The sequence below is a fragment of the Neolamprologus multifasciatus genome, chromosome 3 (genome assembly GCF_963576455.1).
Source record: "Neolamprologus multifasciatus chromosome 3, fNeoMul1.2, whole genome shotgun sequence".
In the NCBI taxonomy this organism is placed as follows: domain Eukaryota; kingdom Metazoa; phylum Chordata; class Actinopteri; order Cichliformes; family Cichlidae; genus Neolamprologus; species Neolamprologus multifasciatus.
Window position 1 is genome coordinate 29,091,207 of NC_140441.1, and position 18,393 is coordinate 29,109,599.

The 18,393-nt window shown below is 42.7% G+C and overlaps 2 protein-coding genes across 6 annotated transcripts in view; both read right to left on the minus strand.

The window, feature by feature from the left end:
* The window catches only part of htr2cl1 (5-hydroxytryptamine (serotonin) receptor 2C, G protein-coupled-like 1), a 345,669-nt gene that overhangs the window by 56,340 nt on the left and 270,936 nt on the right, over positions 1 to 18,393 (minus strand). The window lies entirely within an intron of this gene.
* LOC146522471 (actin-binding protein WASF3) overlaps positions 1 to 18,393 on the minus strand; it is a 52,554-nt gene that overhangs the window by 9,108 nt on the left and 25,053 nt on the right. For 2 of the 5 annotated variants that reach the window (XM_085153796.1, XM_085153797.1), the window contains exons 2-7: positions 15,229 to 15,325; positions 14,936 to 15,080; positions 9,682 to 9,816; positions 3,875 to 4,028; positions 3,669 to 3,786; positions 386 to 454 (exon numbers count right to left, since the gene is read on the minus strand). In XM_085153796.1, the coding sequence (XP_085009922.1) occupies positions 386 to 454; positions 3,669 to 3,786; positions 3,875 to 4,028; positions 9,682 to 9,816; positions 14,936 to 15,068 (609 nt within the window). In that variant the 5' untranslated portion in view covers positions 15,069 to 15,080; positions 15,229 to 15,325. The remainder of the gene's footprint in view (positions 1 to 385; positions 455 to 3,668; positions 3,787 to 3,874; positions 4,029 to 9,681; positions 9,817 to 14,935; positions 15,081 to 15,228; positions 15,326 to 18,393) is intronic. The other 3 variants (XM_085153795.1, XM_085153793.1, XM_085153794.1) reach the window with 2 other exon arrangements.

Here is an 18,393-nt window from a genome sequence, read left to right on the forward strand (position 1 = left end):
CAACACACACACACAGTCTAAGCACCACCCAGTCACTATTCGGCAACACCAACAACACCGGTACAGATGACAGAGCCAAAACTTGTGGGAGCACAGGACAGCAACCAAACCAAACACGGAGGGTTAGCAAGACGGTGAGGTGTTAAGCTGAGGTGACATTAAACACACACACAGACAAACAGGAGGGAGTGTGTGTGTGCGTGTGTGCTGGCATTTATTTAGTACTTTCATGTGTATCAGCGTGTCTCAGTGGTGTTAGGACATGTCTGCTTTGATAGGTGAGTCTGTAATGTGTGCTAGTGGGATGTGTGGGGAGGAAGTGGAGGGAGGGAAAGTGGGGGGGCAGAACGGGGGCAGGTTAGGTTAGGGGTCGGGGTTGTCTTACAGAGATGGACAGGGGGCTCCTGGGTTGGGCCTGTCTGGAGTGGGGCCTGTCAGGGTGGGCCGGACAGCCCTATGGAAACATGGGAGAAAGACAAGCTGGTGCGTTAGACTGAGCAGAGGAGGCGGAGGCGGAGGGGGTGGGGGGTGTCTTCAAAGGCCAGGAAACTAAAGATAGAGAGAAACGAAGGAGGAGGCGTTGTGGGAGGAAAGAATAGTGGAGGAACCATCCTCCTGCAGCTCGCTCGGGCTCTCAGACCTGTTGAGTAACAGCTGAAGCTGCGTTGTTTCGGAGGTGGGGGGTGGGGGGGGGGGAGGTTCTGCATGGTTTCCAGGTCGAAGGGAGGGAACAGAAAAATGTGAGCAGCATTAAATTCAACAGAAATATTGACAGAACTGCAGCGAACACATGCAGCAGCAGCTGTTGAGCAGTTACAATCACCAACAAAGGAAGAGAGCGCCAAAGGAAGTGTGAAGGGGAACACCAGCGAAGCTCAACAATACACAGGAGCAATGGTGGTGTGCTGGAGCTCCTTTCAGTGCTCCAGGTTATTGGTGTTCACGTAGACCAGCGCACAGACCTGCAAACTGAATGCACTACTTTAAAACAGCAGGACACAGTTCAGTTAAATCCAGCAGGAAGTGAGCGTACAGTAGTGTGCTAAAGACTTGAGTCACCGATGGGTTCTTTATATTTTTGTAGGAAAATGGGAAATATTCTTATTCTTCAGCACAGTCAGAACTCTCTTAAGGAAGCGTTCTTGTAATTTCTTTAAGCAGTCTTCAGGAATAGTTCTGCGGGCTTCTTCAAGGACATTTAAAGCTCGTCTTTGGATGTTTCTGAATTTAGATGATCCCAAACTGCTTTAATAAAATTGATGTCCGGGCCCTGGGGAGGCCAATCCATGACTGATATTGTTCCACTGTGTGTTCTTCTATCCAATCAGATGTTTGCTGGATGGTATTGGACCTTATGGTACTTTTTTGCATTGATAATTCCATCAATTTTGACAAGATCTCCAAAAACACTGCAGCTCTAAACCACGACAGAGCCTCCAGGATTTGAATCAAAACTTTCAAATTCAGATTCATCACTCCATCAGATCTGTTGTCACTGATTTTGGGTCCAGTTCTTGTGTAATCTGGCATACCTCAGCCCACACACAGCCACCCTTCCACTGAGACCATTTCTGATGAGGCTTCAGTGAACAGTATATGAGTTGAAGGCCCAGATGTATCCCTCAGGGCCGTGTCAGGTCTTTGCTGGATTTTGTTCCTGTTTCTAAAAGACATGACTTTCAAGCTGTGTCCCAAAACGTAGGCTGCATCCTCCTCCATTTGTAGACCGATTACGTCACAGCGACACGACGAAGGCTGTCCAAGTTCGTAGACTCCTCCAAATCCGGCCGACAAATGTGTCCTCCTTTTCCCCAGATTTGAATGATGGGCCGGGTGTGTCCTTCATGGCCCACCATATCCCAGAAATCATAGCGCAGCTCAGCCAATTCCAGTTTCCAAATAATGGCGGCCGCTACTAAGTTTTTAATATTATTCTTATTAATCTTTCTGGGTCACAAAATAAAGTTTAAACATATTTTCAGGCGAGAATGTAGCTGTGGAAACGTCAAATATCTGCTCGGTTTATCAAGATATCACATATTTGCAAAAGCGCTCCAACGTTTTCGGAGACGTCTGTTACCCACCAGCTCGATAGCTAACCGGGGGGTTCAATGGTCACTCAAGCCGGCGAGAACAGCGGACTCCCAGCTTCATTGCTTTCAGACCCTGCTGTCTTTCAGTACTTAGGTTAAACATGATATATAAGTTACTCTGATAACTTAAAAACTTTATTGTTTAGCTTTTTCAGTGTTTTACTTGTTGGGGAGTAAATCGTTTTGGCTGAGATTAAAGTTATTAGATTCGAATTAAATAAAACTTTATTAATCCCTCGGGTGGTTTTCACACAGCTGAATAAACGTCCTACAGAAAACTGATTAAACAGAAGTGTGAGATGGTCGTGTCCTGTTATATTTTAGATAGCAAGGAGCAGACAGCTGAGTTTATTAGACTCCACCGACACAGCGGTGACGCAAATCTGAAGGCTAGACCGTCCCATTTCACACCCTCGCACTTCCGGCCTTCTCGGTCTTCGAAGGACCCGGCCCACGTAGGCCGCGAAGGCCGGGTCCTCCGAAGGATGCGGCCTAGGTTTTGGGACACAGCTTCAGATGCTGTTCATCTGCTATAGATATATATTTTTAGACTCGCCACTTCTTCTTCTTCTTTCCACTTGTCAAGTTTCCTCAAACATTTTAAGGGACACACTGCACACCATGTTGAAATATGGGAGGACGAGGTGAAACAGCTATTAGCCATGGTTTTGCTGGGGCGATCGTGGCTCAAGAGTTGGGAGTTCGTCTTGTAATCGGAAGGTTGCCGGTTCGAGCCCCGGCTCCGACAGTCTCGGTCGTTGTGTCCTTGGGCAAGACACTTCACCCGTTGCCTACTGGAGGTGGCCAGAGGGCCTGGTGGCGCCAGTGTCCGGCAGCCTCGCCTCTGTCAGTGCGCCCCAGGGTGGCTGTGGCTACAATGTAGTTGCCATCACCAGTGTGGATGACTGGATGTGTAAAGCGCTTTGGGGTCCTTAGGGACTAGTAAAGCGCTATATAAATACAGACCATTTACCATTAATGCTAAAACACTTTTTGAGTTAGGTGCCTTTTCTGTTCTTGAATGATTCATAGGTCAGGGTTCAGTGGTCTAACAAACAAAACAAAATCCTCTAAAAATTGTCAGGTTCCACGACTGGACTGAAAATGAGTGAAAAGGCAGACAATGTCCAAAGAAGAACTCTGAAAGACCTTCAGAAAGCCTGGAGAACTATTACTCAAGAGCACTTAAAGGTCTGGCTGCTTGGAAGAAAAATATAAAGCAATGAGTGGTGTCTCAAGAGTTTTACACTGTACTGTATGTAACTACAGCCAAATACGACGTTCGTATAAGTTGTATTCTCCCTCGATCACGTAAAGGCCGGTTATCTCTGGATAACCGGCCTGCTCAGCTGCTGCTGCATCGATAGCCGATTAAACAACCAAGCAAAGCTAAATGGAGAGTACAGTCAGAGAGAAATGAAATAACAGCATAAAATGGCACCACCGGGCAGGAAAATAAAAATTCGCAAAATAAAGCAGAAGATGAATTTCTTTAACCGTTTCCAGACCCACGGTGACGTACACCCAAACATACAGCGCACGCTCACAAACACTTGTTCGGCGCACACATCGTACCTTCTGCCGTCTCTTCTCTTTGCGCTTGTCCTCAGTGGCCTGCAGCATCTTTTCCTTCCACAGGTTGAAGAAGTAGGAGGGGTCGGTGTAAAACTTCAGGGCGTCCTTCTTGTCATCCCTGCGAGGAGGAGAAAGTGAAATTAAGAAAAAAAAAACAGCGGAGCTTGGTAAATTATCAATACTGGCAGAGAGGCTAAAAGACTGACCTATAGGGGGTGAGAATATTAAGTGGTGGAGGTTTGTCGCAGCGGTGGTACATCTCCACCACAGGGTTGGGCACAGAGGTCCTCGACACCACCTGCTGGTCCTGAATGGTACTGCTCTTAAAGGCCTTTCTCATGTTGATGTCCTGCAGAGAAACTGGAAACAGAGAAGGAGGACAGCATTAAATTATGATAAGCAAACAGAATGAAAAACAACAACACGGCGATTAAGCCGGCAGAGTCACAAACACTGGTGTTTGACATCATAATCCCCCAAAACAGCCGGTTTCAGCCACTAATTCCTTCATATGCATCACTCTCCTCAACCCTCGAATTTCTTTTTAAACGCATGAATCAAAGCCAGGATTTGTGGCATTAAGAGAAAAAGAGCCTAATCTCTTGTTAGGGCTCTTAGAAAAAATTAGCACAAGTTTAGCAAATTCTTAATGCCAATTAATTCAAGCTTCAGTCTGATGGAGTGACCAAAGAAAACATCAACCTGGAAAATAAACTTTTTAAAATCTAGTTTAAGGACAATTACGGACAATCCGAGTGAAAAATAAAAACAGATAATTATCAGAAAATAATAATTTTGCTCTTTTTTTTTTTTTAGCTTGCATCTAATCACTTCCCATTTATCATACCCACAACACCATTACATCACACGTCACATGCTCTGGGCTGAATGACAGCGTCTGCTAGAGTTCTTCATTAAATAAAGATTATCTGCTTTTTATGAAGTCTAGACTCTATAAATATGCAAACATCTGCCATTCTCAGTGCATGTGCAGCTTCTGATTGGCCAATATGTTTTTCAACCAGCCACCATGGGGCTCTGATTATTCCAGGAGTCCTTTAAACACCGGACACGTGAGATTTGTGGGAATGTTTCATATTTTAAACCTTTAAAACCTGAATCATGAAACAACTGCTAGAAAATTTATTTTTTTAAAATTACAATAGAATTTAAAACATTTTTAAAAATTAATTAAATATTACTTTGCATACATGAGTTTTAGTTTGTATCGTATTTGCTACATCCAGTATTTTCTTTTTCAATTTATTGCTTAAAAATGTTTTGTGCAATTTATTTATGTAAAAAAAAATCACAATGATGATGTTCAAGTCTGAGAAACCGGGGGTATTAAATATGATATGATAGCGAAATTCCCCTTTTTGTCAGTGTAAAGAAGTTTAACAGCACATTTAAACCCTGAGATGTCTTAATACAAGATAAGACAAATTTCAACAACATGTCTCAGTTTTTCTACATGACAAATGTGTAAAATTACAGAAAGAATTTCTTTAATAGTGAAAAAACATATATATAGACAAGAGGCGTGTTTGGAGGAAGAGGAAGAGGCGTGTTTGGAGGCGTGGTCCCGCTCCTGAAATTCACATAATTTATCTCCAATTACTTAACTAAATGGCTGTGGGGGAGGTCTTTGTTAGCAGGAAAAGCCGTAGAATTTATAAAAAGAACATTTCAAAGTCCCCAAATTTTTTCCAAAACACTGCTGCTGGGACAACTCTGGCCATTCACACCGAATTTGGACAAATTTCCTTTATTTGTTTGACTAATTTATAACTCTGATAAGTGGAAGAGAATGGATGGATGAAGAATCTGTATTTTGTTTCTCTTGCCTTAAAACATATGCAGGAAATAAGACGTTAGCAACTAATCAAAGAAAATAATAATACTAATATTAATAATACTACTAGCCATCAGCCTCTTGGTAGATGCACATGTAGTATAAATGTGAAAATCCTAGCAGATTTTCAGAAAAGTTGACCTCTGATTGTGAGGTCAAGCTCGCCAGAATTTGAACTCGGCCCAGAATGTTAGCAAGTCGTCTCGTTCTTAAGTTCCCGCAATCACAAACTTGGGTGTCCACCCGCCCACCAGCCCAGCAGGGTTTCGCCAAAACCCCGTCAGTATACAAACTGTTGCACTTCACTTTAACCTCATCGTTTCGACCTTTCCATCGACAAATAAAACGCCACATGCTGCTCAAGCAGAGGCCATAAAACACTCAGAGCAGCTATTGACCCTCAATGGTAACTTTACACACGCAGCTCTGACCTTGTTGAGATTTATGGGTTTATCGGTCGTTGAAAAGCGGTGTGGTAAATGTAGGAAACTGCTGAGAGAGGCAGGAGATGAAATGCTACGAGGCAAAGACATCTAATTAGAACACTTCATTATCAAGTAATTCCTGGAGTACATACTTATCAGCAGATGCTTCTCTAAACAGACACCATTTGGATATGTGTGTATTTGTTTGCTACGATTCTGCAACCTATAGACGATCATTTTAGAAATAAAACGGATAAACGGATCAAATACACGCACATCATGTGCATATCGACTGATACAGAACATACAGCTTAAACGGTGTTTGAACTCAAACGCATACATACGCATGCACAAATAATAGGACAGCAGGGTCAGATTAGACTTGGAGCTTGTTGCATCAGCTTAACAAGCATCTCACACACACGCATGGAAACTGTGGCTGCACAACAACAGGAGGCTGGGCGGTGTGTTAAGTGTCAGAACGTGACAGGGAGTGAGCGTCGGAGTAAAATACGACATGTATGTGTGTCAATCCTGTGAGAGATTTATCACCGCTGCAGTGCTATCCAGGATCTAGCAGATGGCTAAACACACACACACACACACACACACACACACACACACACACACACACACACACACAGACGATCAGGGCGTGATCAGTGTCCTACACAATCAGTTTAAACCACGTCAGTGTCACACACGCTCCTGTCATTAGCTCTGTGCACTGACGCGGCATGTCTGTGTTTGTATGGCCTTAAGTATTTTATTATTGGAATATCTGTGGTTCGCTTAAAAATCCGCCTGCAGACACCAAAGGGCGACTGGCCGTTTGATCTGTGTGTGTGTGTATGTGTGTGCAGTCAGAGCACACTCCTGTCTGTTTGATCATTCCTCCCTAAGCTTCCTTCCCTACGGCCAAATGAATAATCCACAAAACTCGCAGCTAATGCAACTTTCATTCAGACACATCTTCAAAGAGACCTCGCTCTCTCTGCTCTTCTTCTCCTTCTCCTCTTTCTCCTCTCCAGCCCTTTTTAACACTCACCTCCCTCTCTGCACATACACATGCATAAACTGTGTTAAACACCATTAATAACCACATTCATGTAATGCACACACTGATTAAGGAACTCTGCACTGACCTAACCTCTGAATTTAGAGTTATTTGGATTTATGTGAACAATTTATAATCACTTTACTGTCTGGAGGGACGTGCTGCTTCCTGTAGGCTCTGTGCACGCTCTCTCCGTGCACGCTCTCTCCGTGCACGCTCTCTCTGTGCATCCTCACTGCACAGACAGAGCGTCTTAATTTAAAGAGAACCTGTTAGTTTCAGCTCCAGCCCTGTTAGAGCAGCTTTGCATGACTCTCTGTTCAAAATAATCCTTATTTATCTTATGCTTGATCCCTCTGCTGTATGAAATAAGCCACCTGTTCAGTTTCACTACTGCTTTCCTTCCTTCCTTTTTTTATCCTTCCTGCTTTAATATTCTTTCCTTCCTTTCTTCCTGTACGCTAGAAAGAAATAATATTCCTTCTGCCACTTCCTGTCCTTCATTTCTCTTCCTTCCTAGCTCCCTTCCATCCTTTCTTGATGTACACTACAAAACGTCCTATCCTTGTCAAATGTCCTACCTTCCTTGGGTCCTTCCTTCTTGTGTTAGCCATTGTTCCTTCATCCCTTCCCTACTTTTACTTCCTTCTTCCTTCCTTCTTTTCTGTTTCTTTCTTTCTTTCTTTCTTCTGTTCCTTTTTCCTTTCTTGATGTACACGACAAAAAAGTCATAATATTACCTGTCCTTCCTTGCTCCCTCTGCCTTTCTGTCTTCCTTCCCTACCTTCCTTCCTTATTTCCTACCACCTTCATTTCATCCATCCATCATTCTTCTTCCTTCCCCCTTTTTTCTTTTCTTCCATCTTCCTTATTTCCTACCTCCCTTCATTCCTTTTTGACCTTAGATCATCTTTCTTTGCTTTCTCTTTGCTTTCATTTCTTCCTCACTTCCTTCTCGCAATCCTTCTTTCCTTCCTCCTTCCATCTCTTTTCTCCTCCTTTCCTTTCTTCATGTACGGAAGAAAAAAGGGTGGTGCAAAAAAGAAGCAATGAAGAAGAGGAAGCGAGGAATCAGAAAGGAGGTGGAAAAATGAGTAGTGGGACATGATGAGACAGAAAAGAAATTTGAGTGAATGTGTGGAAAAGGAAACAAAGGAAAGAAAGGACTGAGAAATGGTTTGTGTGGAGGAGGAAGAGGAGGAGGAGGAAGAGGCGAGATAAGGGGAGGGAAGGATAAGACAGAAGACTGCTGAGCTTTTCCTTTTTATCCTCGTCTGTGCTGCTCTGTCTGACGCTGTCTGAGGCCGGCGTGCTGCAGAATGACTCGGCAGTATCAGCACAGACAGAGAGAGACATAAAGAGCTACAGATGAAAAATATATATCCAGACAAACGGGAGGAAGAAGAGAACGAGAACAGGCGATGGAAAGAGGAAAAGGGAGGCGTAAGGTGGAGAAAGACTGAGGGGAGGAGGAAGAGAAACAAAGAAACAGGAAATTGGAACCAGAGGAGAGGAGAGGGCATTAGAGGAAGAACAGGAGTCTAGGATAGCAGGGAGACACGGTGGGGAAAGAAAACAAGGAAAACAGAAGAAAAGAAAGGGGGATGAGGGCTTCTCAGAGAGTGATGAGGAGGAGAGAACAGGAAAAGCAGGAAAAAGATAAAATGGAGAAAAAATGGAGCCAAATCAAAAGGAACAGAGAGGCCAACATGAGAGGATGGAGGAAGAAAAGATGAGACAAAAAAGGTTAGAGGCGCAGGAGGATAAATAAAAGTCTGAGAGAGATCAAAGATTTTAAAAAAGAACACACACAGAACTCCCCGTGTGTGTGTGTGTGTGTGTGTGTGTGTGTAGGCCTATCAATTACTGCATTAAGAGAATTGACCTTCAGAGACAGACTGAAGCTTAATGATGGAGATAAAGATCCTGACTCACACTGTGCAAACAGCAAACACACAAACACACACATATTAGTCATAGAAGCAGCTCACATAAACACTTGTACACTCATAGAAATAGTCGGTGCTCTCTAACAACACAATTAATAATCCATAGTGCCAGACACACACACACACACACACACACACACACACACACACACACACACACACACACACACACACACACACACACACACACAGGTTAAAAGCTTTGCAGAGATGCGCTTATCTCAGAGTGTTTACTCCAACACAAACGTGAGGCGGACAGATACAAAGAAAGCAAACAGCTTGTTGACACGCACCAAGCAGATGGCCTTCTACCTTTGCGAGGACTCACAGACGCCTCGCCGAGCCCGTTTATCCCGACCAACCCTGAGCCGAGGATTAACTCGAGCTCCAAAAATCGAGTCCTAACGGCTACTCTGAGGTGAGACTCAGCCACACCTTCACTCACTCACAGGACCTCAAACGCACACTCAAACACCCACAAAGACAACCAGGAGCCCACACAAGGCATAATATAATAGCCTTGAGACCCCTCATCAATAAATCATCAGCACAGCCATTAAAATGCTGCACACACAAACACACACACACCCACGCTAGTCATAATAGCAGTTCACATAAACACGTGTACACTCATAGAAACAGTCAGTGCTCTCTAACAGCACAATTAATAATCTATAGTGCTGCAAACACACACACAAAGAGAATAAAAAAACACATCCTCACACACCTTCCTCCACAGTGGAGTCGAGCTGGGTGACTTTCACAGCCAGCTGGTCCACCCTCTCCTGCAGGCTGCTCATCCTCAGGTAGAAGCTGTTGGCTTCGTTAAACAGTTCCCCGAAAATGTCCTCAGCATGACGACCTGTACAGAGAGAGAGAAACACACAAACACAGTCAGATTCGCCACTTTAATATCTTTCATCCAGGGATATTTAACAGGCTACATTCACACTTCCATGTTGGCCAGCTGAACTGGAGAGTCAGACTGTCTGGAAAAGCAGAGCAAGCTGACACAATTAAAGACGTTCAGAGTTACTTCAGGTTTCCGTCCAAAAAGGACAAAAGAAAGTGTGATAACAGAAGGTCTACATGTATACAGTGGTCCCTCACTATAACGCGGTTCACATTTCGCGCCCTTGCTGTTTTGCAGATTTTTTGGGGGTGCAATTTTGCTTTTTTGTGTTCTGCATCCTGATTGGTTGTAGACCACTGTCAATCAATCTTGTGCTGTGTCTCCTGTACAGTACAGAATGTGTTCAGCTGTCAACTTTACATAAATCTTCGATCGCTAGCAGTGTGACTCTGAAGTGCTGCACTGTATGTTTGAAAGTTTTCTCCCCAACAAACACAACAATGTCAACACAACCGCGGGTGCCTTATTTTTCTACAGAGGTTTGAACTTTGAGATTGTTTAAACAAGAGAAAAAAGTGTGAAAATGTTCATGCCTGTCTGAGAAAAGTGTATAAAGTGTGTACTAGAGATGGCACGATACCACTTTTTTTTATGTCCGATACCGAAACCGATACCATAAATTTGGATATCGGCCGATACCGATATGAATTCAATATAGTGTTTTTTAATCAATAAAACTGTTTTTTTTAATATCTTGCTGCATTTTGTATAAGTTCATACTCAAGTTAAAAAACAACAACACTAAAGCTATTCTGTTATACCTGTATGTAAAAAATACACTGCACCCAAAATATTTCATAGTTCAGCAACACAGATCAATCTAATAAACTTAAACCTACTCCATCCTCCCTATTCTGGTATTTTAAAGAGTAAGCAACCTAACTAATAGGGTTGCAAACTCCCAGCAAAAAAAAAAAAAAATAGGGAACCACCCCCCACCCTCCATCTCATGATGCTTAATTAACTTTACTTTGATGCAGTGTGAAAACAAATGCACAGAAATAAATTATTTTTCAAGAATAATTAAATCGATTCAACATCTTTCTTCACCAGAATTGCACAGATGGTATCTTCCCAAAGGAAAAAGTACTATAGCTTACTAGGGTATATTAGACTTAACAGTTACTATATACAGTAATGGACTTCTATACATTTTAGATCAGATTAAAACTTTGGGTGTAAGAGTCAGACAATTATTTATTAAAAACTAACATTTTAAATGAGAATAAGAAAGAAAAGTATTTCTTTGTGCCCCCTTTTCCCTGTTAATGCCCTATCGGCCCCCCTGGCTAAACTTCGCTAGATCCGCCCCTGCACAGCCGTCAGCTGCGAAGAAAAGGATCCTGGTGTAGAAAGTAATATTAAATATATTCTAACAACAGCTTATCAAGCTTAAATGTGCTGCTGTTGTTCAGCCGCTGGTTTCCTCTTTCTGGTGCAAAGTGGGCCAAAAACAAAGAAGAGAGACAGAAAAGCCGATCAGCTGATCATTAATCAGTTTCATGAAGTAGCAGCAGGAGAGAGAGAGAGGCAGTCGCGCCATATATCGGTTGTTAAGCTTAACGTGGGAATGCTTTACAAACATTCAGAGATGAACTTACACACTTGCTTTACTTCTCTCTGGGATAACTTTCTCGGAGATAAAATGCCGGTTTGGTAGTGAGGCTCCACCAGACAGGTCTGGCACACCACAGCCGCTCTATCACGTGAGCACACTGCTCCAATGTGCTACGGTTATGAGCTGAGTTATGCCATGTCGCAAGTTTTGTGAGGTGCTTTTTTGATATTTAATGGATCGATTACATTTTATATTTCTCTCTGATATCCGATCCAGTAATTTAGGTCAGTATCGGACCAATACCGATACGTAATATCGGATCGATACCGATACGTAATATCGGACCGGTCCATCTCTAGTGTGTAGTAAGGGGTTTTATAGCCTTAAAACATCTATAATGATTGTAAAAAAATTAAGTTAGCCATTTTGCAGATTTCACATATCGCGGGTTATTTTTAGAATGTAGCTCCAGCGATAAATGAGGGACCACTGTACATACAGTTTACAGTGTGCATGGACTCACCTGTGATCAGATATTCTCCACTTTGCTTTATTCTAACCGATTCATTTCTCTGCCTTACTGTAACACTGTAAGGTAGTTGATTGGATTTCTACTTGGAGGAAGTGTTCAGAGAGCAGTGTGTTGTCCAAATGATGCTCTATTATAGCATGCTAGCTGTAGCCAGCTGTCTGTCCTTTCCTGTGTAAAGATGAACTGCAAAAAATAAATAAATAATGAGATGATCCTAGTCTTCATTTAGTCCTGTTTGTTTGTTAAGCCACTTATCACTGGCCTATGAATCATTCAAGTGCAAAAAGGCACCTAACTCAACACAACTCAACCAGTGTTGTGTCTACACATACCAGACAACTGTATCTCTGGGCACTTTATTACTCGCAGCCTGTCACAAAAACCTCATTTGTTCCCATTTCTTTAGCTGAATCTACGAAAAATGTGAAAGACAAGACAAGGTGGTTCCCAAAGAGCTTTATAGGTGAAAACTTGGCAAACCTCAGCTTGCTGTGCAGGGTGTTTTCATGGAAACTGGACAAAAGAAAGAGATGGACAGTATCTGAATGTCATGTCCTTAAGAGGAAAGGCCTGACACGGGCCTGAGAGACACATCTGGACCTTCACCTGATCCATCTACTGTTCTCTGAAGCCTCGTCAGAATTGTCTAAGTTGGAGGGTGGCTGTGAAGAAGGCGTTCAAGAAATGTACGAGAAGAGAAATTCAGAGATGGAGGTTGCTCTCCTCCCTCCACCCCGCGTCTGCCTCAGCAGGACCAGCCGCCTCCTGCTATGCACCTGTCGGACTGAATATTTAAACAGGGCCTCTCTGTCTGAGAGCGTTTGCGCGTCTGTAACGACAGCGGCACAAATATTTCAATGCATTTACCGAGATGCAGAACTGCAGCCTTCCTCAATAACACTGTCACCTTCAAATTGAATCACATGCACACTCATCAGCCACATTTCAGCGTCTCACCACCTCGTTCGCTCTCTTCTCTCGTCCTGCGTCTCCATCTCTCGGCCCACGTCGTCACAGATGGAGCAGAGGCAGAGCTATCGCTCATTTGCAGTGAGCTGTCGCTGAATATAATCTATCCTCTAACTGTTAATCGAATTTAAATAGCCTTTTTCCCTCTCACACTCAATTCATTTCCATTGAAGTATGCCTCGTCTGGTACAGAGCACATCAGCTATGAATGACTTCATTGCTTTCAAATGAAGAATGTGTTTAGCTGTTCAGGGTGAGAAATTCCAATAAAGAGAATACAGAGGAGAGGACGCTAAACTGCGGGATACGATGCTTCAGAAGGAATTCTGAACACATGCTCACCTGCACGTTATTAGACCTGATAAAAAAATACAAAAATCACCTTGGATTCACCTTACTTTCACATCAATCCATCAATCACTATGGCAACTGTGCTCATCAGCAAACAACTGCTGACGCACAAACCAATCAGCATATGCACGCACGGCCTTATTCACACTCAACACATCTCAAGTGGTCTGCATTAAGGAGCATGGCTCTGAATTCATTTTAGGTGTGATTGCATGTAAACGCCTAGACATGCTGGGCTCTGATTGCTCACGAGTGTTAGAGACAGACATGTGACTGCGATGGAGGGTAAACAACATAGATCCTCTTCACTACAGTCACGAAAAAACTCGTGAACTTTTTGTTAAAGGTGGTTCTAAGAGGTCCTGAATCGTGGGGTGCACTTCATTTTTCACGGGCCTGTGAAAAACAATTTTTCAAATTATAATGTGTAACGTCTCACCACTAGATGTCAGTAAGTAAGTGAATAATCGTAGCATTGGTAGCTTCTGTACAAACAACGGCGGTTGCCGTTCATCTGTAGTGATGTAGGCTTCCAGTTTGCTGTTTAGCTCAGCTGTCATTATGTGCAAAACTTTGTGAAATGAGCCGATGAGTCAGTGTGGTGAGTTGCTGAGGATATACTGAACTTCTCTGTTAGTCAGAGCTTCTATTTTTGCTGCTGTTAGCCGCTGTTAGCCGCTGTTAGCCAGCAGCTAAACTTTCCTTTGAAGTGGATCTAATTTTGCTAAACTTTGACACTTATGAAAGGAAAATGTAATCAAACTGTTTATCAGAGGAAAAATATGATTTTTAAGATGCTCAAACTTAGCATAGCATTAGCTGGTAGCTGCTGTTGTTTAGCGTTGTTGTTGTCAGCTGTTTGGAGAGTGGAAGGATCATATGTGTAACCTGCTAACAATAAGTAATTGCTTCAATATTGGGAATAAATAAGCATGTTTATGCATATTTTTTGTGTTACAGCTATGACTTCAATTCAAGAGCTAAGGCTTGGAGTGAGGAGCAAGAAGAAGTTTTATCCAGATTCCAACGGTGATGTATATTTCCTTTATGTTTTCTTCTGCTTCTTTGTTTAAGCGGACCCCTTCATATAATGAAACATAGGTATGATCCTTCATATGTTGAAGGTGCAGACATGATGCCACCACAGTTCTCTTCTCCTCCGCCTACATCTGTACTACATACTACATCTGTAGCCGTTCTCTAGCCACTTACACACAATGCGTTTACGTGCAGCGGTTGATTTCCATCTTAACCACTGTATGCAAGATATTTATGAGTACAATATTTTTTTCTGTTAAATAACCTCAACAAAATGACTGACTGCAACTTCGAGTATTGACTATCGTCAGTAGGGCTGATTCAGTGAATGCTGGATAAACCAAGGCTACAGAACAGGGTTTACTGACCAACCCCAAAAAACTGCCTGGCTTGTGTCAGCAGTGCATTTTTCTTTAAAAGAGGAAATAATGTTGCAAAATAGTTTTTTTTTTTAAATAAAAGCCCCCCCCCCCCCCCCCAAAAAAAAAAAAACAGCCCCAAACCGAGCATCATATCAGATCATGCTAAAGACTCGTGCTAGCATGTTAATGCTAAAATGTCGGAATGAAAATTACGTGAATGTTACAGGATGTTCTTGTGCTGAACTACAGTATACTTACTTAGACTGCCCAGCTGCTTGATGATGGCTGCCAGTGTAGTGTTGGTGACGCACTCCAGCTCACTAGTCACCCCATCTGGCAGCGCTCCACGGCACAAGTGCCGGGGCTCAATGTTCCTCTTCACCAACGGCATGCTGGTGTATACCTGAAGAAGACATTGAGACAAGGAGAGAGAGAGAGAGGGTAAATTGTTATGCGACTTTCACTCAAAATGTTCATTTGATTTCTACTAATGTTTAAATACATGACATCCTCGAAATGACATCTCCAAAGCCACACAGCTAACAGCTCACCTGTAGTCTGCAGAATATCTTCTAACATCAGCCAATATGCTGTGGCTCTTTATTTAAATCCCCCTTTGGGAAACACAGCTAACATCACAGCCACGTCCTGGCAGACAAGGAAGAAAGAAGGAAAGCTAAGGAAAAAAAATGGGTTGATGTTCAGCTGTGATTGCTGATGGAAACGGAGGTGTCATGTCTGCCGCGGGGCACAGTCACTCATCACGCTGCTTAATGTCAGTGCGGCTGAAATGAGCCAAGAGCCCAATGAGCCAGAAAGAAGTTTTTAAATGGTGCTAACGAGCAGGAACCGTGGTCAGAGAAGCCACGAGGGAAAGACGGAGTGACAGAAGGAGAGACGAGCTGAATATGAAAGAGGAGAGAACAGACAGGAAGTCAGGGCACGTCACAAAGAAGAGCTACATATACTGCAGATCCTGTCCTGTATAATGAAGAAAGCCAGACGTCTTTGTGTCGAGTGAAACGAGAAAAACCCAGATATATTGGAGTCAATGTAATTTAAAAAATGTGTAAGTCTATTACAGTTAGTAACAGTAACAGAAAGTAACAGTAACAGAGAGTAATGCTATATCATCTTATGAAAAGTTCTGTTTTTGCTTCTCTATTGCACATAGTTATGATATAGGACTTAATGAAGAACTAAGTTATCACACAGTATGAACAACCTTAAAGCCTCTTAAAAATAAATTAATGCCAGGAAGGAACAGGAAGTAAGACAGCTGGCACAAATCAGACATAATGAGACGACGGAAGGCAAAGAGTTGGGAGTTCGTCTTGTGATTGGAAGGTTGCCGGTTTGAGCCCCGGCTCGGACAGTCTCGGTCGTTGTGTCCTTGGGCAAGACACTTGACCTGCTGCCTACTGGTGATGGCCAGAAGGGCCGACGGCGCGATATGGCAGCCTCGCTTCTGTCAGTCTGCCCCAGGGCAGCTGTGGCTACAACTGTAGCTGCCTCCACCAGTGTGTGAATGTGAGAGTGAATGAATAGTGAAATTGGAAAGCGCTTTGAGCGCTATATAGATGCAATCCATTATTATTACTATTATTATTAAAAATAGATACATCAACGTAGAACACGGACTATTAAAATAAGACAGGGAATACGTACGCACAGACTGAGAGACACGAGCTAACATTACGACATAACTGACATGGTAACAGAGGGAACATAGAGACAAGACATACTAGACGAGAGACCAGGACCATCAAAACTGAACAGGAAGCATACAGCAGGTACAGAAACACGGACTTGATACTGAACAGAGGGAACACAGAATACAGGGACATAAAAGACATGAGAGACGACTGACTGGGGAACAAGAGAATAAACACGAGGGCAGAACTAAGGCTACGTCCACACGTACACAGGTGTTTTCAAAAACTCAATTTTTGCGTTTACGTGTGGACGAGGAAAACGGAGATTTAGTCTCGCAACGTCAAAGGTTTGTGCCGTTCTTGACGTCACGCTGTGCGCCACGTTATTGTTTACATGAGATAAATTACTGCAGTGGCAGATAGAGATAAAATACTGTCTATCTGCAATTTTTCCACACTTACATACACATGCACAGTTACTGTCCCTCTATTTAGAAAGACAGAGGCATCAGAGTGAACTTCGGACGTGGCTTCTACATTAAATGCTGACGTCGGTCTTGAATAAATGTACTTTCTTAAATTAAATGTATGTATTTTGTATGCATTTTGTTCATTCCTAAGTTGTGAGTCTACACCAACCAAAATACTGTCTTTAGTTAATAACATCTGAAATGATGAAGGCACTTGAAAAGTAAAACAAAATTATCTGCCTTTCCAGAAAAACAAAAACTTTTCAGAAGTACTTAAAGTTTTGTGAGTGTACAAAAACCTGTGTACTCTTTCCCAGGCTTCTAGACTTCTGATTGGCCAACATTTCGTTTTTAGCGTTTACACGTGGACTGAGATATTTGTTCAAAACTGCACGTTTGGACGGGCTTTTCCAGTTTTCAAAAATACCCGTGTACATGTGGACGTAGCCTAAAACTGAGACCTAGAAATCACAAACCCAGAGGAACTGGAGAGCTACAATTACAAAACAGCAACCAAAGCACCAGCAGTCATAAAGCAAGATGAAAGCAAAGATTCATAATAATAATACAAAAATCAAAGCACTGGGTCACCGACCCAGGACCGTGACACCAATATCTGTTGTTCAACTGTGTTTTTTGATATAACTGATCAGCTCTTGCACACCTTTAGACTGTACTGATAATCTGTAAACAGATTATGCAACTTTGGAAAAGAATAGCGGGTGTTTAACATGAAAATGGGACGTGTCAGTGGTTTACTTTGACATAAAAACAGACTGACAATCCAGAATAACCAACCGACCAACCGCACAAACACACAGAATGATTATTATGATCAGTCAAACAAAACAAACCAACCAAGTGACCAGCCAACAAACAAGAAGAAAGAATAATCAACCAGACAACCAATCAAATAACCAAAAAACAAACTAACCAAAGAGACCAACCAGACCAATCAACCAACTGCCCAGTCATTCAAACAAGAAGACAGATTAATCAACCAGACAACCAACCAGAAAAGCCATAAGAGTCTTAAAATGAAGTATAAAAAGGGAGTTAGGAGATTTGAAGTTCCTTCTCAAAGATTATCACATTATTGACCAAATGGGATCCAACATGCTTTAACAGCGCAGTCTCATTTGGCCCAACTCTTCCAAAGAGGCTGTCAGGAGAGCGGTGAAGAACGATAGAAAGAAAAGTTGGAAAATAAGTGTGACAGAGCTCCCGACAGAGTCTAACACGTGAGAGGAAGCTGCTTGGCTTTTCTCCATTTGCAGTGAACTCTCAATGTGGGACACGCTTGTTATTTTTGGGCCAGGGTTTTGTGTAAGTCTGTGTGTATTCATATGTGCGTATATGGCATCTGTGTATGGTGTGTATTTTCCCAAAGTGTGCACACTGGAGTGTGTGTCCGTACAGTATGTAGATGTGGGAGGAGTGTGTTTTCCCAGGTCAGCGCTCTGCTGTTATCGCGCTGCCTCCCACAGTTCTAATATATTCAACGACACAATCAACAGTACTAGGGCGAGACAATGGAGGTAAACAAAAACACTGGCAGAAAGTGTGAGTCTGTGACGCAAACTTAATCTTG